The 17665-nt window shown below is 42.3% G+C and overlaps 1 protein-coding gene across 1 annotated transcript in view; it reads right to left on the bottom strand.

Annotated features, from left to right (window-relative positions):
• Positions 1-17665, bottom strand: part of LOC134321840 (cadherin-10) — a 67885-nt gene that overhangs the window by 19886 nt on the left and 30334 nt on the right. The window contains exons 3-6 of the mRNA XM_063003678.1: positions 14457-14576; positions 6839-7006; positions 6028-6215; positions 3597-3850 (exon numbers count right to left, since the gene is read on the bottom strand). Coding sequence (XP_062859748.1) covers positions 3597-3850; positions 6028-6215; positions 6839-7006; positions 14457-14576 — 730 coding nt within the window. The remainder of the gene's footprint in view (positions 1-3596; positions 3851-6027; positions 6216-6838; positions 7007-14456; positions 14577-17665) is intronic.

Here is a 17665-nt window from a genome sequence, read left to right as displayed (position 1 = left end):
AAACTGCCATGAGGCCCAGTTTTCGAAGGGAGGGGATCATGCTCTGTTTCAGAATGTCACAGTACATGTTGGAATTCATGTTTCCCTCAATGAACTGCAGCTCCCCAGTGCCAGCAACACTCATGCAGCCCAAGACCATGATGCTACCACCACCATGCTTGACTGTAGGCAAGATACAGTTGTCTTGGTACTTCTCACCAGGGCGCCGCCACACATGCTGGACACCATCTGAGCCAAACAAGTTTATCTTGGTCTCGTCAGACCACAGGGCATTCCAGTAATCCATGTTCTTGGACTGCTTGTCTTCAGCAAACTGTTTGCGGGCTTTCTTGTGCGTCAGCTTCCTTCTGGGATGACGACCATGCAGACCGAGTTGATGCAGTGTGCGGCATATGGTCTGAGCACTGACAGGCTGACCTCCCACGTCTTCAACCTCTGCAGCAATGCTGGCAGCACTCATGTGTCTATTTTTTAAAGCCAACCTCTGGATATGACGCCGAACACGTGGACTCAACTTCTTTGGTCGACCCTGGCGAAGCCTGTTCCGAGTGGAACCTGTCCTGGAAAACCGCTGTATGACCTTGGCCACCATGCTGTAGCTCAGTTTCAGGGTGTTAGCAATCTTCTTATAGCCCAGGTCATCTTTGTGGAGAGCAACAATTCTATTTCTCACATCCTCAGAGAGTTCTTTGCCATGAGGTGCCATGTTGAATATCCAGTGGCCAGTATGAGAGAATTGTACCCAAAACACCAAATTTAACAGCCCTGCTCCCCATTTACACCTGGGACCTTGACACATGACACCAGGGAGGGACAACGACACATTTGGGCACAATTTGGACATGTTCACTGTGGGGTGTACTCACTTATGTTGCCAGCTATTTAGACATTAATGGCTGTGTGTTGAGTTATTATCAGAAGACAGTAAATCTACACTGCTATACAAGTTGTACACTGACTACTCTGAGTTATATCCAAGTTTCATGTCTATAGTGTGGTCCCATGAAAAGATATAATGAAATATTTGCAGAAATGTGAGGGGTGTACTCACTTTTGTGATACACTGTATATATATATATATATATATATATATATACAGTGTATCACAAAAGTGAGTACACCCCTCACATTTCTGCAGATATTTAAGTATATCTTTTCATGGGACAACACTGACAAAATGACACTTTGACACAATGAAAAGTAGTCTGTGTGCAGCTTATATAACAGTGTAAATTTATTCTTCCCTCAAAATAACTCAATATACAGCCAATAATGTCCAAACCACCGGCAACAAAAGTGAGTACACCCCTAAGAGACTACACCCCTAAATGTCCAAATTGAACACTGCTTGTCATTTTCCCTCCAAAATGTCATGTGATTTGTTAGTGTTACTAGGTCTCAGGTGTGCATAGGGAGCAGGTGTGTTCAATTTAGTAGTACAGCTCTCACACTCTCTCATACTGGTCACTGAAAGTTCCAACATGGCACCTCATGGCAAAGAACTCTCTGAGGATCTTAAAAGACGAATTGTTGCGCTACATGAAGATGGCCAAGGCTACAAGAAGATTGCCAACACCCTGAAACTGAGCTGCAGCACAGTGGCCAAGATCATCCAGCGTTTTAAAAGAGCAGGGTCCACTCAGAACAGACCTCGCGTTGGTCGTCCAAAGAAGCTGAGTGCACATGCTCAGCGTCACATCCAACTGCTGTCTTTGAAAGATAGGCGCAGGAGTACTGTCAGCATTGCTGCAGAGATTGAAAAGGTGGGGGGTCAGCCTGTCAGTGCTCAGACCATACGCCGCACACTACATCAAATTGGTCTGCATGGCTGTCACCCCAGAAGGAAGCCTCTTCTGAAGTCTCTACACAAGAAAGCCCGCAAACAGTTTGCTGAAGACATATCAACAAAGGACATGGATTACTGGAACCATGTCCTATGGTCTGATGAGACCAAGATTAATTTGTTTGGTTCAGATGGTCTCAAGCATGTGTGGCGGCAATCAGGTGAGGAGTACAAAGATAAGTGTGTCATGCCTACAGTCAAGCATGGTGGTGGGAATGCCATGGTCTGGGGCTGCATGAGTGCAGCAGGTGTTGGGGAGTTACATTTCATTGAGGGACACATAAACTCCAATATGTACTGTGAAATACTGAAGCAGAGCATGATCCCCTCCCTCCGGAAACTGGTCGCAGGGCAGTGTTCCAGCATGATAATGACCCCAAACACACCTCTAAGACGACCACTGCTTTATTGAAGAGGCTGAGGGTAAAGGTGATGGACTGGCCAAGCATGTCTCCAGACCTAAACCCAATAGAACATCTTTGGGGCATCCTCAAGCGGAAGGTGGGGGAGCGCAAAGTCTCGAATATCCGCCAGCTCCGTGATGTCGTCATGGAGGAGTGGAAAAGCATTCCAGTGGCAACCTGTGAAGCTCTGGTAAACTCCATGCTCAGGAGAGTTAAGGCAGTTCTGGGAAATAATGGTGGCCACACAAAATATTGACACTTCAGGAACTTTCACTAAGGGGTGTACTCACTTTTGTTGCCGGTGGTTTAGAGATTAATGGCTGTATATTGAGTTATTTTGAGGGAAGAATAAATTTACACTGTTATATAAGCTGCACAAAGACTACTTTTCATTGTGTCAAAGTGTCATTTTGTCAGTGTTGTCCCATGAAAAGATATACTTAAATATCTGCAGAAATGTGAGGGGTGTACTCACTTTTGTGATACACTGTATATATACCGATCAGCCATAACATTAAAACCACCTCCTTGTTTCTACACACACTGTCCATTTTATCAGCTCCACTTACCATATAAAAGCACTTTGTAGTTTTACAATTACTGACTGTAGTCCATCTATTTCTTTACATACTTTTTTAGCCTGCTTTCACCCTGTTCTTCAATGGTCAAGACCCCCACAGGACCACTACAGAATAGTTATTGTTTGGGTGGTGGATCATTCTCAGCACTGCAGTGACACTGACATGGTGGTGGTGTGTTAGTGTGTGTTGTGCTGGTATGAGTGGATAAGACACAGCAATGCTGCTGGAGTTTAAACACCTCACTGTCACTGCTGGACTGAGAATAGTCCACCAACCGAATATATATCCAGCCAACATTGCCCTATGGGCAGCGTCCTGTGACCACTGCTGGAGGTCTAGAAGATGACCAACTCAAACAGCAGCAATAGATGAGCGATCGTCTCTGACTTTACATCTACTAGGTGGACCAACTAGGTAGGAGTGTCAAATAAAGTGGACAGTGAGTGGACACAGCATTTTAAAACTCCAGCAGCGCTGCTGTGTCTGATCCACTCATACCAGCACAACACACACTAACACACCACCACCACGTCATTGTCACTGCGGTGCTGAGAATGGGGTGAAAGCAGGCTAAAAAGGTATGTAGAGAAACAAATGGACTACAGTCAGTAATTGTAAAACTACAAAGTGTTTCTATATGGTAAGTGGAGCTGATAAAATGGACAATGTGTGTAGAAACAAGGAGGTGGTTTTAATGTTATGGCTGATCAGTGTATATATACATGCGGATAGTAAATAAATGAATGTGTGCCCACATCAATCACTTACTTGACAATGAGATTGGCAGCATCAGGATCACGGGCAGTTACAGTGCCTACTGCACTGCCAGGCGGTGTGTCCTCATCTACCTCAAAGATATAATAACTCCGGCCAAAAACTGGGGGTTCGTCTACATCTGTGACTGTAATCCTGACCGTGGCTGTGTCACTGAAAGGACCCAAATGCTCAAATCTCCGGTCCAGGTGTGTGTTTGTCACCTGCACCCGCAGCGAGTAAATCCTCTTGCTTTCGTAATCTAGAGGCTGAAGAAAAGAAAATGTGAAAAAAAAATTCAAAACAAACATCTGAATAGAAGCTCATTTTAGTGGAATGGAAGGAAGGCCTATTTTCTCTTTTCTTTAGGTTTGACCAAATTGGAGCATTTGAGCATGGATTATCGATATCCTTTAGCTCCTCCTGGGCTTGAATTTAACACATTTAAACCTGAGCCCGGGTGGTGTGCTTTTGTTGAATAGCGCTTTTCACTGCCTCTTTTTTCTTCTACATTAAATAACTTAATGCACCAATATCTGACCCTAATACACCCTTTTAAGTATATTCACATTAGAGATTCAGGGTGCTTTATTACCTTTTACCAATTCTTCATCGCAGTATCTATCTTTGACTCCTATTTTAGCAATAAGATTTGATAAATGGCCAGAGCTTCCTCAAAGCCAGACCAAACTAGGAGAGAAAGGGGACACTATCAGTAGATTTAACCATCCCAATAGACCCCTGTATTATACAAAAGAGAATAGGATTACTCAGCAGTGAATAGAAATAAGCACCTTTGAAAAAGTAATAGGACATGATGGATTCGATTGAAGGGATTACATTTCAAACATCCCTTAATCCAAATGAATGTGAATAATGTTGATTTGCTGAACATGTGGCTGTGAAAGATGGAAAGTGTGCAAACAGCAGGGTTAGAAAATATGAAAAGGTCATAGTATAATAATTCTATAGTGTTATATGTTGGTTTGTGGTCTGATATAATATGTAGCAGCTTTAACAGTAGTGTAGGTTAAATTAGTTGGTTAGGGAATACCCAAATCATAAATTTTCGCTGGCAAGTGTAGAGGCGGGCGGAGTAGTAATTAGAGTTTATAGTCTGGATTTCTACCTTTTTGGACCACTCAAAGAAGCTTTAAGGGGAAGAAGATTTTCATGTGATGATGATGTGATGCGGTACATCAGTAGCTTCGTGCTCAACCAAAAAATTTTTTTGCTGATGCCATTAAAAAGTTGTTACGACGCTGAGAAAAATGCAACAGAAGATGAATTATACCCCCTTTTTCTCCCAATTTAGTGTAGTCAATCTGCTGCTGGGGACCCCAAGTGGTGCCCAAGGAGGGGGTGACTTGACTGACACACTCCCTGCGATGTTTGTGCAGATCCCTTCTAATACACACACACACACACATACACACCTTGGTGGATTTGCGCTTGAGGCCGGCTTCACGCACGGAGAGCCACGTCCTGACCTCTGCGCTCCTCCCCTGCTGTGCAGATGCCCTGGGCTACCAGGATCCTTACACAGCCCCACACCTCTGTTTAATCCGGTCATTTCCCACCCTAGCAGACTGAAGACCAATTTTGTCTGCTGCAGGCATTAGCCGACCAGTAGCAGAGCCGAGACTCAAACCTGGGAGTTCAGAATCTCGACGCTGATGTGCCAGCATCTTATCATGCTGCGTCACCTGAGCACCCCAAAAAAGTGCAGAAACTTTTTGAAGAATCCTCGTATTAAACAGAAATGTAGTATTTACTACTAGTTCACAATCTATAAATACATTCATTTTGAAGGGCATACTTCACCCAGCAATATATATATATATTGCTAGGTGAAGTATGTATATATATATATATATATATATATATATATATACTTTAATGTCACTGTTAAAGTTTGAGCAATTCGTATCAGATTTTTGAATGGTGAGAGGACCAGGCAGATCCATAGTACAAGTTAGCATGGGGGATTTTGCCCAGGCATTAATTGTAATAGAGCTCCAGTGTTTAGAGTATTTGTATCAAGTACACCATACTGGTGCCCTATTTCATGGCTTGCCACATAAATTCACAGAGTGGGTAATCCTTGAGACATACTGAGACAGGCAGATTTTAGCTGAAGATTCTTCACTCTGAAACACTGGGTAGAGGCTAAAATACATCCTGGACAGGGTGCTACTCCATCACAGGCAAACACTCACACTTTGGCACAATTTGGCCCAAGCAATCTACCCTTTACATATTTTAACAAGTAGTGGCAAAACTCATGTAAAAAAGGAACAATGTGATTTTTTTTTTACAGACACTGACCAGATAATGATCAAAGCCAGCTGTGTGGCACCTACTCTGCCAGCTGTGCCATCATGTGTGATTATTTCTAACAATTTAAAAAATAGAATGATTTAAATAGAAGTAAATCTGTATTCACCTTCTTGATTATGATCACCCCTTCCTGACTGGTTCCATCTGTGATGATGTTAAATACATCCTGCCCATCGCCATCCAAAATGCTGTACCACATCTCTGCATTCTCACCGCTGTCGGCATCATTTGCCTTAACCCAGCCGATAGAGGATCCCACCTCAGCCGACTCGGGCGTGGAGAGATCGTACACACCTTCACAAAGAAACAAGGGAAGTAAGTCAAGTGTGTAAAAATACAGGTTTTTGAGTAAACTTTTTGTTCTTGCAGGCACTTTCAGACCGCATTTGTCTATTTGTTTACCCAAATCTCAGGGGAAAAGCAAAGCTGTCCCTCTATGGTTTAGTTTAATAGAATTCTTGCTCTGTGAGGACGCCTATTTTTTTTTTCTTTTTAAGCTTGTGTTTCTAAGGTTGCCTCATCCACTGGATTTAAGAGCATACTGAAAAGAGGGATTATCAAAACAGAGCTCCAGCTGTGCTCTCTCACTTTTTATTTCTCCTGCTCTCGTTAACACACACACAGCCACTGTATAATTCTGTTAGTATTAAACCATTTTAAGCTGCCAGACTTCAGGGTCAATGCTCAGAGCAGTGCTGTATATTAATCATCAACAACACGAGCGTGCATCAACCACTGACACTAAAGTATGTTTACATAAAGGGCGATGTTAAAAAGCTCATGCACTTCACAAAGGTCTGTTTATGGATTATGGTTAACTAAACTCCATGCAATTCGAAGAACCACTTTTTAAACATGCCTTTGATTTTCTTTTACCATAGTATTTGCATGTAGAGCACGTAAAAGTGGACACTCACTGCGAGGGAAACGAGGAGGGCTATTATTGACATCCAGTAGTGTGATATTGACTGTAGCGGTTCCTGAGAGACCACCCATTTGTCCTGCCATGTCCTTAGCCTGAATTACAACCTGGTAGTTCTCCCGGTTCTCTCGAATCATGCTGGGCAGAGCTGTTCTAATCACACCTGTTGGGAAACATAATGAAAGGATACAATGATACAGTAGTACAATAAAATGGCCTAAAGTATGTGGCCTTCTGACCATGAGCTTGTTGGAAATAAAAAGTACCTGGTGAAAATAAATGTATATACAGTGTATCACAAAAGTGAGTACACCCCTCACATTTCTGCAGATATTTAAGTATATCTTTTCATGGGACAACACTGACAAAATGACACTTTGACACAATGAAAAGTAGTCTGTGTGCAGCTTATATAACAGTGTAAATTTATTCTTCCCTCAAAATAACTCAATATACAGCCATTAATGTCTAAACCACCGGCAACAAAAGTGAGTACACCCCTAAGAGACTACACCCCTAAATGTCCAAATTGAGCACTGCTTGTCATTTTCCCTCCAAAATGTCATGTGATTTGTTAGTGTTACTAGGTCTCAGGTGTCCATAGGGAGCAGGTGTGTTCAATTTAGTAGTACAGCTCTCACACTCTCTCATACTGGTCACTGAAAGTTCCAACATGGCACCTCATGGCAAAGAACTCTCTGAGGATCTTAAAAGACGAATTGTTGTGCTACATGAAGATGGCCAAGGCTACAAGAAGATTGCCAACACCCTGAAACTGAGCTGCAGCACAGTGGCCAAGATCATCCAGCGTTTTAAAAGAGCAGGGTCCACTCAGAACAGACCTCGCGTTGGTCGTCCGAAGAAGCTGAGTGCACGTGCTCAGCGTCACATCCAACTGCTGTCTTTGAAAGATAGGCGCAGGAGTGCTGTCAGCATTGCTGCAGAGATTGAAAAGGTGGGGGGTCAGCCTGTCAGTGCTCAGACCATACGCCGCACACTACATCAAATTGGTCTGCATGGCTGTCACCCCAGAAGGAAGCCTCTTCTGAAGTCTCTACACAAGAAAGCCCGCAAACAGTTTGCTGAAGACATGTCAACAAAGGACATGGATTACTGGAACCATGTCCTATGGTCTGATGAGACCAAGATTAATTTGTTTGGTTCAGATGGTCTCAAGCATGTGTGGCGGCAATCAGGTGAGGAGTACAAAGATAAGTGTGTCATGCCTACAGTCAAGCATGGTGGTGGGAATGCCATGGTCTGGGGCTGCATGAGTGCAGCAGGTGTTGGGGAGTTACATTTCATTGAGGGACACATGAACTCCAATATGTACTGTGAAATACTGAAGCAGAGCATGATCCCCTCCCTCCGGAAACTGGGTCGCAGGGCAGTGTTCCAGCATGATAATGACCCCAAACACGCCTCTAAGACGACCACTGCTTTATTGAAGAGGCTGAGGGTAAAGGTGATGGACTGGCCAAGCATGTCTCCAGACCTAAACCCAATAGAACATCTTTGGGGCATCCTCAAGCGGAAGGTGGAGGAGCGCAAAGTCTCGAATATCTGCTAGCTCCGTGATGTCGTCATGGAGGAGTGGAAAAGCATTCCAGTGGCAACCTGTGAAGCTCTGGTAAACTCCATGCCCAGGAGAGTTAAGGCAGTTCTGGGAAACTTGACACTTCAGGAACTTTCACTTAGGGGTGTACTCACTTTTGTTGCCGGTGGTTTAGACATTAATGGCTGTATATTGAGTTATTTTGAGGGAAGAATAAATTTACACTGTTATATAAGCTGCACACAGACTACTTTTCATTGTGTCAAAGTGTCATTTTGTCAGTGTTGTCCCATGAAAAGATATACTTAAATATCTGCAGAAATGTGAGGGGTGTACTCACTTTTGTGATACACTGTATATATATATATATACAGTGTATCACAAAAGTGAGTACACCCCTCACATTTCTGCAAATATTTCATTATATCTTTTCATGGGACAACACTATAGACATGAAACTTGGATATAACTTAGAGTAGTCAGTGTACAACTTGTATAGCAGTGTAGATTTACTGTCTTCTGAAAATAACTCAACACACAGCCATTATTGTCTAAATAGCTGGCAACATAAGTGAGTACACCCCACAGTGAACATGTCCAAATTGTGCCCAAAGTGTCAATATTTTGTGTGACCACCATTATTATCCAGCACTGCCTTAACACTCCTGGGCACGGAATTCACCAGAGCTGCACAGGTTGCTACTGGAATCCTCTTCCACTCCTCCATGATGACATCACGGAGCTGGTGGATGTTAGACACCTTGAACTCCTCCACCTTCCACTTGAGGATGCGCCACAGGTGCTCAATTGGGTTTAGTCCATCACCTTTACCTTCAGCTTCCTCAGCAAGGCAGTTGTCATCTTGGAGGTTGTGTTTGGGGTCGTTATCCTGTTGGAAAACTGCCATGAGGCCCAGTTTTCGAAGGGAGGGGATCATGCTCTGTTTCAGAATGTCACAGTACATGTTGGAATTCATGTTTCCCTCAATGAACTGCAGCTCCCCAGTGCCAGCAACACTCATGCAGCCCAAGACCATGATGCTACCACCACCATGCTTGACTGTAGGCAAGATACAGTTGTCTTGGTACTTCTCACCAGGGCGCCGCCACACATGCTGGACACCATCTGAGCCAAACAAGTTTATCTTGGTCTCGTCAGACCACAGGGCATTCCCGTAATCCATGTTCTTGGACTGCTTGTCTTCAGCAAACTGTTTGCGGGCTTTCTTGTGCATCAGCTTCCTTCTGGGATGACGACCATGCAGACCGAGTTGATGCAGTGTGCGGCGTATGGTCTGAGCACTGACAGGCTGACCTCCCACGTCTTCAACCTCTGCAGCAATGCTGGCAGCACTCATGTGTCTATTTTTTAAAGCCAACCTCTGGATATGACGCCAAACACGTGGACTCAACTTCTTTGGTCGACCCTGGCAAAGCCTGTTCCGAGTGGAACCTGTCCTGGAAAACCGCTGTATGACCTTGGCCACCATGCTGTAGCTCAGTTTCAGGGTGTTAGCAATCTTCTTATAGCCCAGGCCATCTTTGTGGAGAGCAACAATTCTATTTCTCACATCCTCAGAGAGTTCTTTGCCATGAGGTGCCATGTTGAATATCCAGTGGCCAGTATGAGAGAATTGTACCCAAAACACCAAATTTAACAGCCCTGCTCCCCATTTACACCTGGGACCTTGACACATGACACCAGGGAGGGACAACGACACATTTGGGCACAATTTGGACATGTTCACTGTGGGGTGTACTCACTTATGTTGCCAGCTATTTAGACATTAATGGCTGTGTGTTGAGTTATTTTCAGAAGACAGTAAATCTACACTGCTATACAAGCTGTACACTGACTACTCTAAGTTATATCCAAGTTTCATGTCTATAGTGTTGTCCCATGAAAAGATATAATGAAATATTTGCAGAAATGTGAGGGGTGTACTCACTTTTGTGATACACTGTATATATATGTATGTATATGTACTGTATGTATAATGTATATAAGGATACTGGGCTGCAGTACATAAGTGAAAGAAAGAAATAGTTATGAGCTGTACTTTTACACAAACATGATAGCGTACATTCAAGCTCAGATTTTTTGGGAGTGGTACTGAGAGCGCACTGACAAGCATACCTTCCCTTACTGGAGACAGCCAATCATAGCAAATCAAGTCTGTGTAACAACAAGTTAGCTTTGGCTTTTAGCAGATTGAGACTAAATATAGAATTTTATTTATTTATTTATTTTTAATGCATTTTTTCCCATTTTTAAGCCTATCCAAATTTGACCAAATTGTGTTATGCTTCCTCTCTACTGGTGCTGACCCCCACCCTGATTGAGGAAATTGACTGCATCTTTTCACCTGCACGAGGTGAGTTCATATGCGGATCAGCTTTGTGTACGGAGAGACACACCCTGATCAACGCATTATCCCTCAATTCTGTGCAGACATCATCAATCAGCCAGCAGAGGTTGCAATTGCATCAGTTATGAGGAGTCCCTATCCAGCTCCTCCCTCCCTGTATGAACAACAAGCCAATCGATCGTTCATATAGCCGCCCAGCCCGACATGTCAGCTCTGGTGTGCTAGTGTATTTTACCACTGCACTACCTGAGCGACAAATATAGAAAGTTTAACAGTTGATTTTTGCATAACATTTAAAAACAACCAAAAAAATTATAAATAAAAACATACTTTGGATTATGCATGCCAGTCTACACTTTAGAAATGTAGCTCAATATTCCGATGACATTTATAGCACAAGTTAACATGAAACAAGTTAAAATCCTCAGCCTGTTTAGTTAAAGTTCAGTTAGAGACATTTTTATAGGAACAGGCCACTGATGTTTCTTCACACCAAACTAATCAGACCAGGTCTTCATGTACATTCTTTTGTGCATAAGGCAAAGTTGTACTGGAACATTAAAAAGCTGACTGCCGCAAATTTGAAAGCTTATAATTAACTGGAAATAATCGATTTCATGCACCGTTTAACAATGGATGTGGCTGAATTATCTAAATGTAATAATTAAGAAATGTGTCCAAATAACTATATATACTGTAGTCATATAGTGCAGATGCACATTAAAAAAAGATGATTTAAAGGTTTAAAATCGTCATTGGCCTTGATTCTAGACATTTTAACATGTTTTTTACAGTTTATACTGTTTTAGTGTTGGGCTTTTAAAGACATAGTATAGGTTTTGGTCTTTATCAAGATTGTCCTGTAATCACTGGCACTGTCGCCTCACAGCAAGCAGGTCCTGGGTTTGATCCTCAGGTGGGGCGGTCCAGGTCCATTCTGTGTGGAGTTTGCATGTTCTCCCTGTGATTGCGTGGGTTTCCTCCGGAAACTCCGGTTACCTCCCACAGTCCAAAGACATGTGGTCAGGTGAATTGAGATACTAAACTGTCCATGACTATGTAATCTTGTCTAACAAGTAACTACCGTTTCTGTCATGAATGTAACCAAAGTGTGTAAAACATGACATTAAAATCCTAATAGATAAATAAAGTAATCACTGATGCAATTTCTATATTCTATATTCTTTTTTTATTTTTTTATTTTGTTTATGCATTTTCTCCCCTTTTCTCCCGACTTTTTAGAGTGTCCAATTGCCCGATTGCATCATGCTTCCTCTCCACTAATGCCGACCCCCGCTCTGATTTAAGGAGAACGAAGCTAACCCACGCCCCCTCCGACACAAGGGCAGCAGCCGTTTGCATTTTGTCACCCACACTAGGCGAGTGCATATATGCGAATCAGCCTTATGTACGGAGAGACACACCCTGAACCGCACTCTTTTCCCGCCTCTGTGCAGGCGCCATCAATCAGCCAGCAGAGATCGTAGTGCATCAGGTACGAGGAGTCCCTATCCAGCTTAACGAGGAGTCCCCACCCCTATATGAACAACAAGCCGATCGTTGTTAATGTGGCCGCTCAACCCAGGCGGATGGCAGAGCTGAGATTCGATACGATGTATTCGAAATCCCAGCTCTGGTGCACTAGCGTGTATATTCTATGTTCTTCAACCAGACACATTTAGTACAACCAGTACATTTTGCTTAGAATTTTTTTCAGTGAGGACTTATTCTGCAACTTTTATTTTAAGAATGTCCTGACAAAGCTAATAACTACTGTCTCTGTGTACTGCTCAGATTTTACTTCTTATAAAGGTCAACTACTATTTCTGGGCTTTAATACATTCAAACAGTGACCAAGAAACTTGTTCAGTTATGCAAAAACACAGTTGCACAGCTACCTGACATGAGAGCATGAGGTCAAAGGAGACAAGGAATTATCATGTAATATAATGTGTAAGTCGAATATAATATGTAAGTCGAAGTAATAAAAATGCATACAACTGTTATATCATAGAAATGCAAATGTGTGTATAACACTGACATTATTTAAACACATACAGTGTATCACAAAAGTGAGTACACCCCTCACATTTCTGCAAATATTTCATTATATCTTTTCATGGGACAACACTATAGACATGAAACTTGGATATAACTTAGAGTAGTCAGTGTACAGCTCGTATAGCAGTGTAGATTTACTGTCTTCTGAAAATAACTCAACACACAGCCATTAATGTCTAAATAGCTGGCAACATAAGTGAGTACACCCCACAGTGAACATGTCCAAATTGTGCCCAAATGTGTCGTTGTCCCTCCCTGGTGTCATGTGTCAAGGTCCCAGGTGTAAATGGGGAGCAGGGCTGTTAAATTTGGTGTTTTGGGTACAATTCTCTCATACTGGCCACTGGATATTCAACATGGCACCTCATGGCAAAGAACTCTCTGAGGATGTGAGAAATAGAATTGTTGCTCTCCACAAAGATGGCCTGGGCTATAAGAAGATTGCTAACACCCTGAAACTGAGCTACAGCATGGTGGCCAAGGTCATACAGCGGTTTTCCAGGACAGGTTCCACTCGGAACAGGCTTCGCCAGGGTCGACCAAAGAAGTTGAGTCCACGTGTTCGGCGTCATATCCAGAGGTTGGCTTTAAAAAATAGACACATGAGTGCTGCCAGCATTGCTGCAGAGGTTGAAGACATGGGAGGTCAGCCTGTCAGTGCTCAGACCATACGCCGCACACTGCATCAACTCGGTCTGCATGGTCGTCATCCCAGAAGGAAGCTGACGCACAAGAAAGCTCGCAAACAGTTTGCTGAAGACAAGCAGTCCAAGAACATGGATTACTGGAATGCCCTGTGGTCTGACGAGACCAAGATAAACTTGTTTGGCTCAGATGGTGTCCAGCATGTGTGGTGGCGCCCTGGTGAGAAGTACCAAGACAACTGTATCTTGCCTACAGTCAAGCATGGTGGTGGTAGCATCATGGTCTTGGGCTGCATGAGTGTTGCTGGCACTGGGGAGCTGCAGTTCATTGAGGGAAACATGAATTCCAACATGTACTGTGACATTCTGAAACAGAGCATGATCCCCTCCCTTCGAAAACTGGGCCTCATGGCAGTTTTCCAACAGGATAACGACCCCAAACACAACCTCCAAGATGACAACTGCCTTGCTGAGGAAGCTGAAGGTAAAGGTGATGGACTAAACCCAATTGAGCACCTGTGGCGCATCCTCAAGTGGAAGGTGGAGGAGTTCAAGGTGTCTAACATCCACCAGCTCCGTGATGTCATCATGGAGGAGTGGAAGAGGATTCCAGTAGCAACCTGTGCAGCTCTGATGAATTCCATGCCCAGGAGGGTTAAGGCAGTGCTGGATAATAATGGTGGTCACACAAAATATTGACACTTTGGGCACAATTTGGACATGTTCACTGTGGGGTGTACTCACTTATGTTGCCAGCCATTTAGACATTAATGGCTGTGTGTTGAGTTATTTTCAGAAGACAGTAAATCTACACTGCTATACAAGTTGTACACTGACTACTCTAAGTTATATCCAAGTTTTAGTTCTATAGTGTTGTCCCATGAAAAGATATAATAAAATATTTGCAGAAATGTGAGGGGTGTACTCACTTTTGTGATACACTGTACATAAAACAAATAAAGAACATTAAATATTTATTTTGTACCTGTCTCGGGTTCAACAGAGAAGTATGGCTGTCCCTGGAGAATACTGTACACGAGCTTGGCACTGTTTCCATATGATTCATCATCGGCATCTGTAGCTGTTACTCTAATCACAAATGCACCTGAAAATTAGTGAGAACAAAAGGAGTGAATAAAAGTAACAGAAACAAGTTAAGAGAACATTATTATAAAATGTATTAATATATTATATGGTATTGTTGTTATAATCCGTCACCACAAGCACCTGTAACTTAGAGGCTATTTTGCCCAACGATTCCTAAAAAAATATTTTAGCCTGTGTGCACACCCCCATCGAGTTGTAATTAAAAGATGTAAAGATGTGTGTGACCCCCCAGAGTGGCATTAATGAAAGTAAGCCACTGCTAGACTATTAATTTTTATTCCTGTTCAGCTTGTATGATGGTGTTTCATATCAATATGGTTATCTCATAATTACTCCAGCAGTGCTTTTCAAGGAACATTTCTTTGATAGTCAAAACTCTGTCAGTCTGGGGCTCCTGGGTCATCCCTTCTTTTTTGTGATCTCTCTAACTCGGGATCATAAAATCAGAGTAACACGTTCTTAAAGAATTATAATTAACCTAATTAAAGCAAAAGTAGGCTACCTCGAATTATTGTAGCATGACATTTTTAGAGATTCATTTCCCACTGAATGTAGTTCCAGCGCTTTAGAAATTTAATCTAGACAAAAGTATATGACATCTTTATGAGGATTAATGGATACACAGTGAAGCAAAGTACATTTAAGTACATCTTGTCTTCATTGACTGATTGATTGATTAGTTGATTGATTGATTAAATGATTAATTGACCTATAAAAAATAAACATTTACTAGTGAAACAAGATCTAATTTTACAAGTTACTGGGTATAATGGGCTAAAGTATCTAAATATTTTAATCTCCAAGAAATTTGAAGTGCTAACTAAAGGCTATTAAAGTACAATTTAGTTTGGATTTACCAACTTTTAATTATTTATTTAGTAGCAACTAATGCCAAGTTGCCCTGCGATGGACTGGCGTCCTGTCCAGGGTGTTACTGTGTGCCTTGCGCCCACTGAAAAGCTGGGATAGGCTCCAGCTTTAGAACACAAAAAACTGTAAAGCTTGTGTGTGCGCCAATTTATTCTGATAGAAACTATGTTATGCCCCTGTCCTATGTTTTTACACTCCTCCCCAGACTTTCCCTCACCCTTTATCCTGCATTCTCATTGGCTGTCGACATAGCACTCGCTGCCACTTGCAACCTGCTTGAAACACCTTTCACACTACACGATTTAGAGTCAGCGACAGGTCCAGATATTTAACATGCTAGATATTTTTCTTGAGTTGCTTGGATCAAGTTGTTAAACAGTTCACACATAACAATTGAGAGCTGAGTTTCGAGCCCAGAGCGAACACAGAGTTGCTTCCGAGCTTCCACATCTAGTGACGACCAGTCAGTGAGCGAAAATCATGGCAAAAATCGTGTAGTGTGAACTAGGCATAACCTGTATATATGAGGGATCTTTTTTACATGTCGTTACATGGTACAGATTACATGTCATACCAACTTTTTAATGCCATCAGCAAAAATGTGTTTGCTTGAGCGTGTAGCCACTAATGCACCGCTGCTTTCACATCATCATCATTTAAAAATCTTCTTCCCCTAAAAGCTTCTTTGAATGGTTCAAAAAGGTGGAAATCAGATGGCGCTAAATCTGGACTATAAGCTCTCTTTTAGTCTCTCAGACATGACCAATTACTACTCCTCCCACCCTCACCGCTTCCAACAAAAATATAAAAGTGCGGAAACTTTTTGAAGATCCCTCATAATTACAGTCTTATCCAGCTACACTATGAGAAGAGCTTTACCCTTTTCTGAACATCTTTTATTTGGATTTTTACAAACAGCACACTGCAACAACAGTCCTTATAGCTTACAAGTTTATTTATGGCATTTGTACTATGAAAGTATTATTTAGTTTTATTATTTATTTTTTATTATATATATATATATATATATATATATATATATATTATTTTTTTCCCTTTATGTGTCTCTATGTATTACAAAAACTGGGAAATGCATTTTAAAGGTGACCCAGCTTTTCTGTTTTTCCTCTAAAGGCATACTGTCTCTGCCACCCATCCATGTCGTCCTTGGCTTCTTTGAGACCTCCACTGAGTAGTGTTCACTTTTTGCCCAGGTTGTAGAATACTAATGAACGCACAAACATCTGTCGCACTCCGATGGTGCTGGAAAAATATGGAGTGAGCTGTGGCTCTCTCTTCATGCATGGCCAAGTCTGATTAATGGAGAGCACGTTCATGACACATTATTGGTTTGTTCAGCTTAAACGTGAATGCCACCCATGACCCAGTAACTCAACACATGCTATGCATTCAAATATAAACAGTACAGGATGGGATGACAAAGAGGAGGAAAATGAGGTGGCAAGTGAGTGCAGCGTCCCATTTAAAGTGGCTGTGAATGATGTAACTCTGAAACTCCTTGTAGAAATAGTCAAATGAAGGGAGATTAAGGGTTATTGTAATACAAACACTGGCACAGACGCTTCAAGTGGAAAAGCGAAAGGAATTAGGAGAGCTCCATTAAGTGCCTGTTTTTCATTTACTTACTAACACACATAAAATTTGGGGTTTTATCGTAAAAGTACTTTTTTAATGTTTTCAGTTTTCGACTAGGCATAACATTATGACCAGTGACAGGTGAAGTGAATATCTCTTCATTACGACACCTGTTAGTGGGTGGGATATACAGTATTATGCAGCAAGTGAACATTTTATCCTCAAAGTTGATGTGTTAGAAGCAGGACAAATGGGCAAGCGTAAGAATTTAAGTCAGTTTGACAAGGGCCAAATTGTGATGGCTAGACGACTGGGTCAGAGCATCTCCAAAACTGCAGCTCTTGTGGGGTGTTCCCGGTCTGAGTGGTCAGTATCTATCAAAAGTGTCCAAGGAAGGAACAGTGGTAAACCGGCAACAGGGTCATGGGCGACCAAGGCTCATTGATGCACGTGGGGAGCGAAGGCTGGCCTGTGTGGTCAGATCCAACAGACGAGCTAGTGTAGCTCAAATTGCTGAAGAAGTTAATGCTGGTTCTGATTGAAAGGTGTCAGAATACACAGTGCATCGCGTTTTTTTGCGTATGGGGCAGTAAAAGGGGGGGTGGGCAACACAATATTAGG

The sequence above is a fragment of the Trichomycterus rosablanca genome, chromosome 10, assembly GCF_030014385.1.
Source record: "Trichomycterus rosablanca isolate fTriRos1 chromosome 10, fTriRos1.hap1, whole genome shotgun sequence".
In the NCBI taxonomy this organism is placed as follows: Eukaryota; Metazoa; Chordata; class Actinopteri; order Siluriformes; family Trichomycteridae; genus Trichomycterus; species Trichomycterus rosablanca.
The sequence above is the reverse complement of the archived record's forward strand: the minus strand, read 5'-3'. Positions and strand labels throughout refer to the sequence as shown.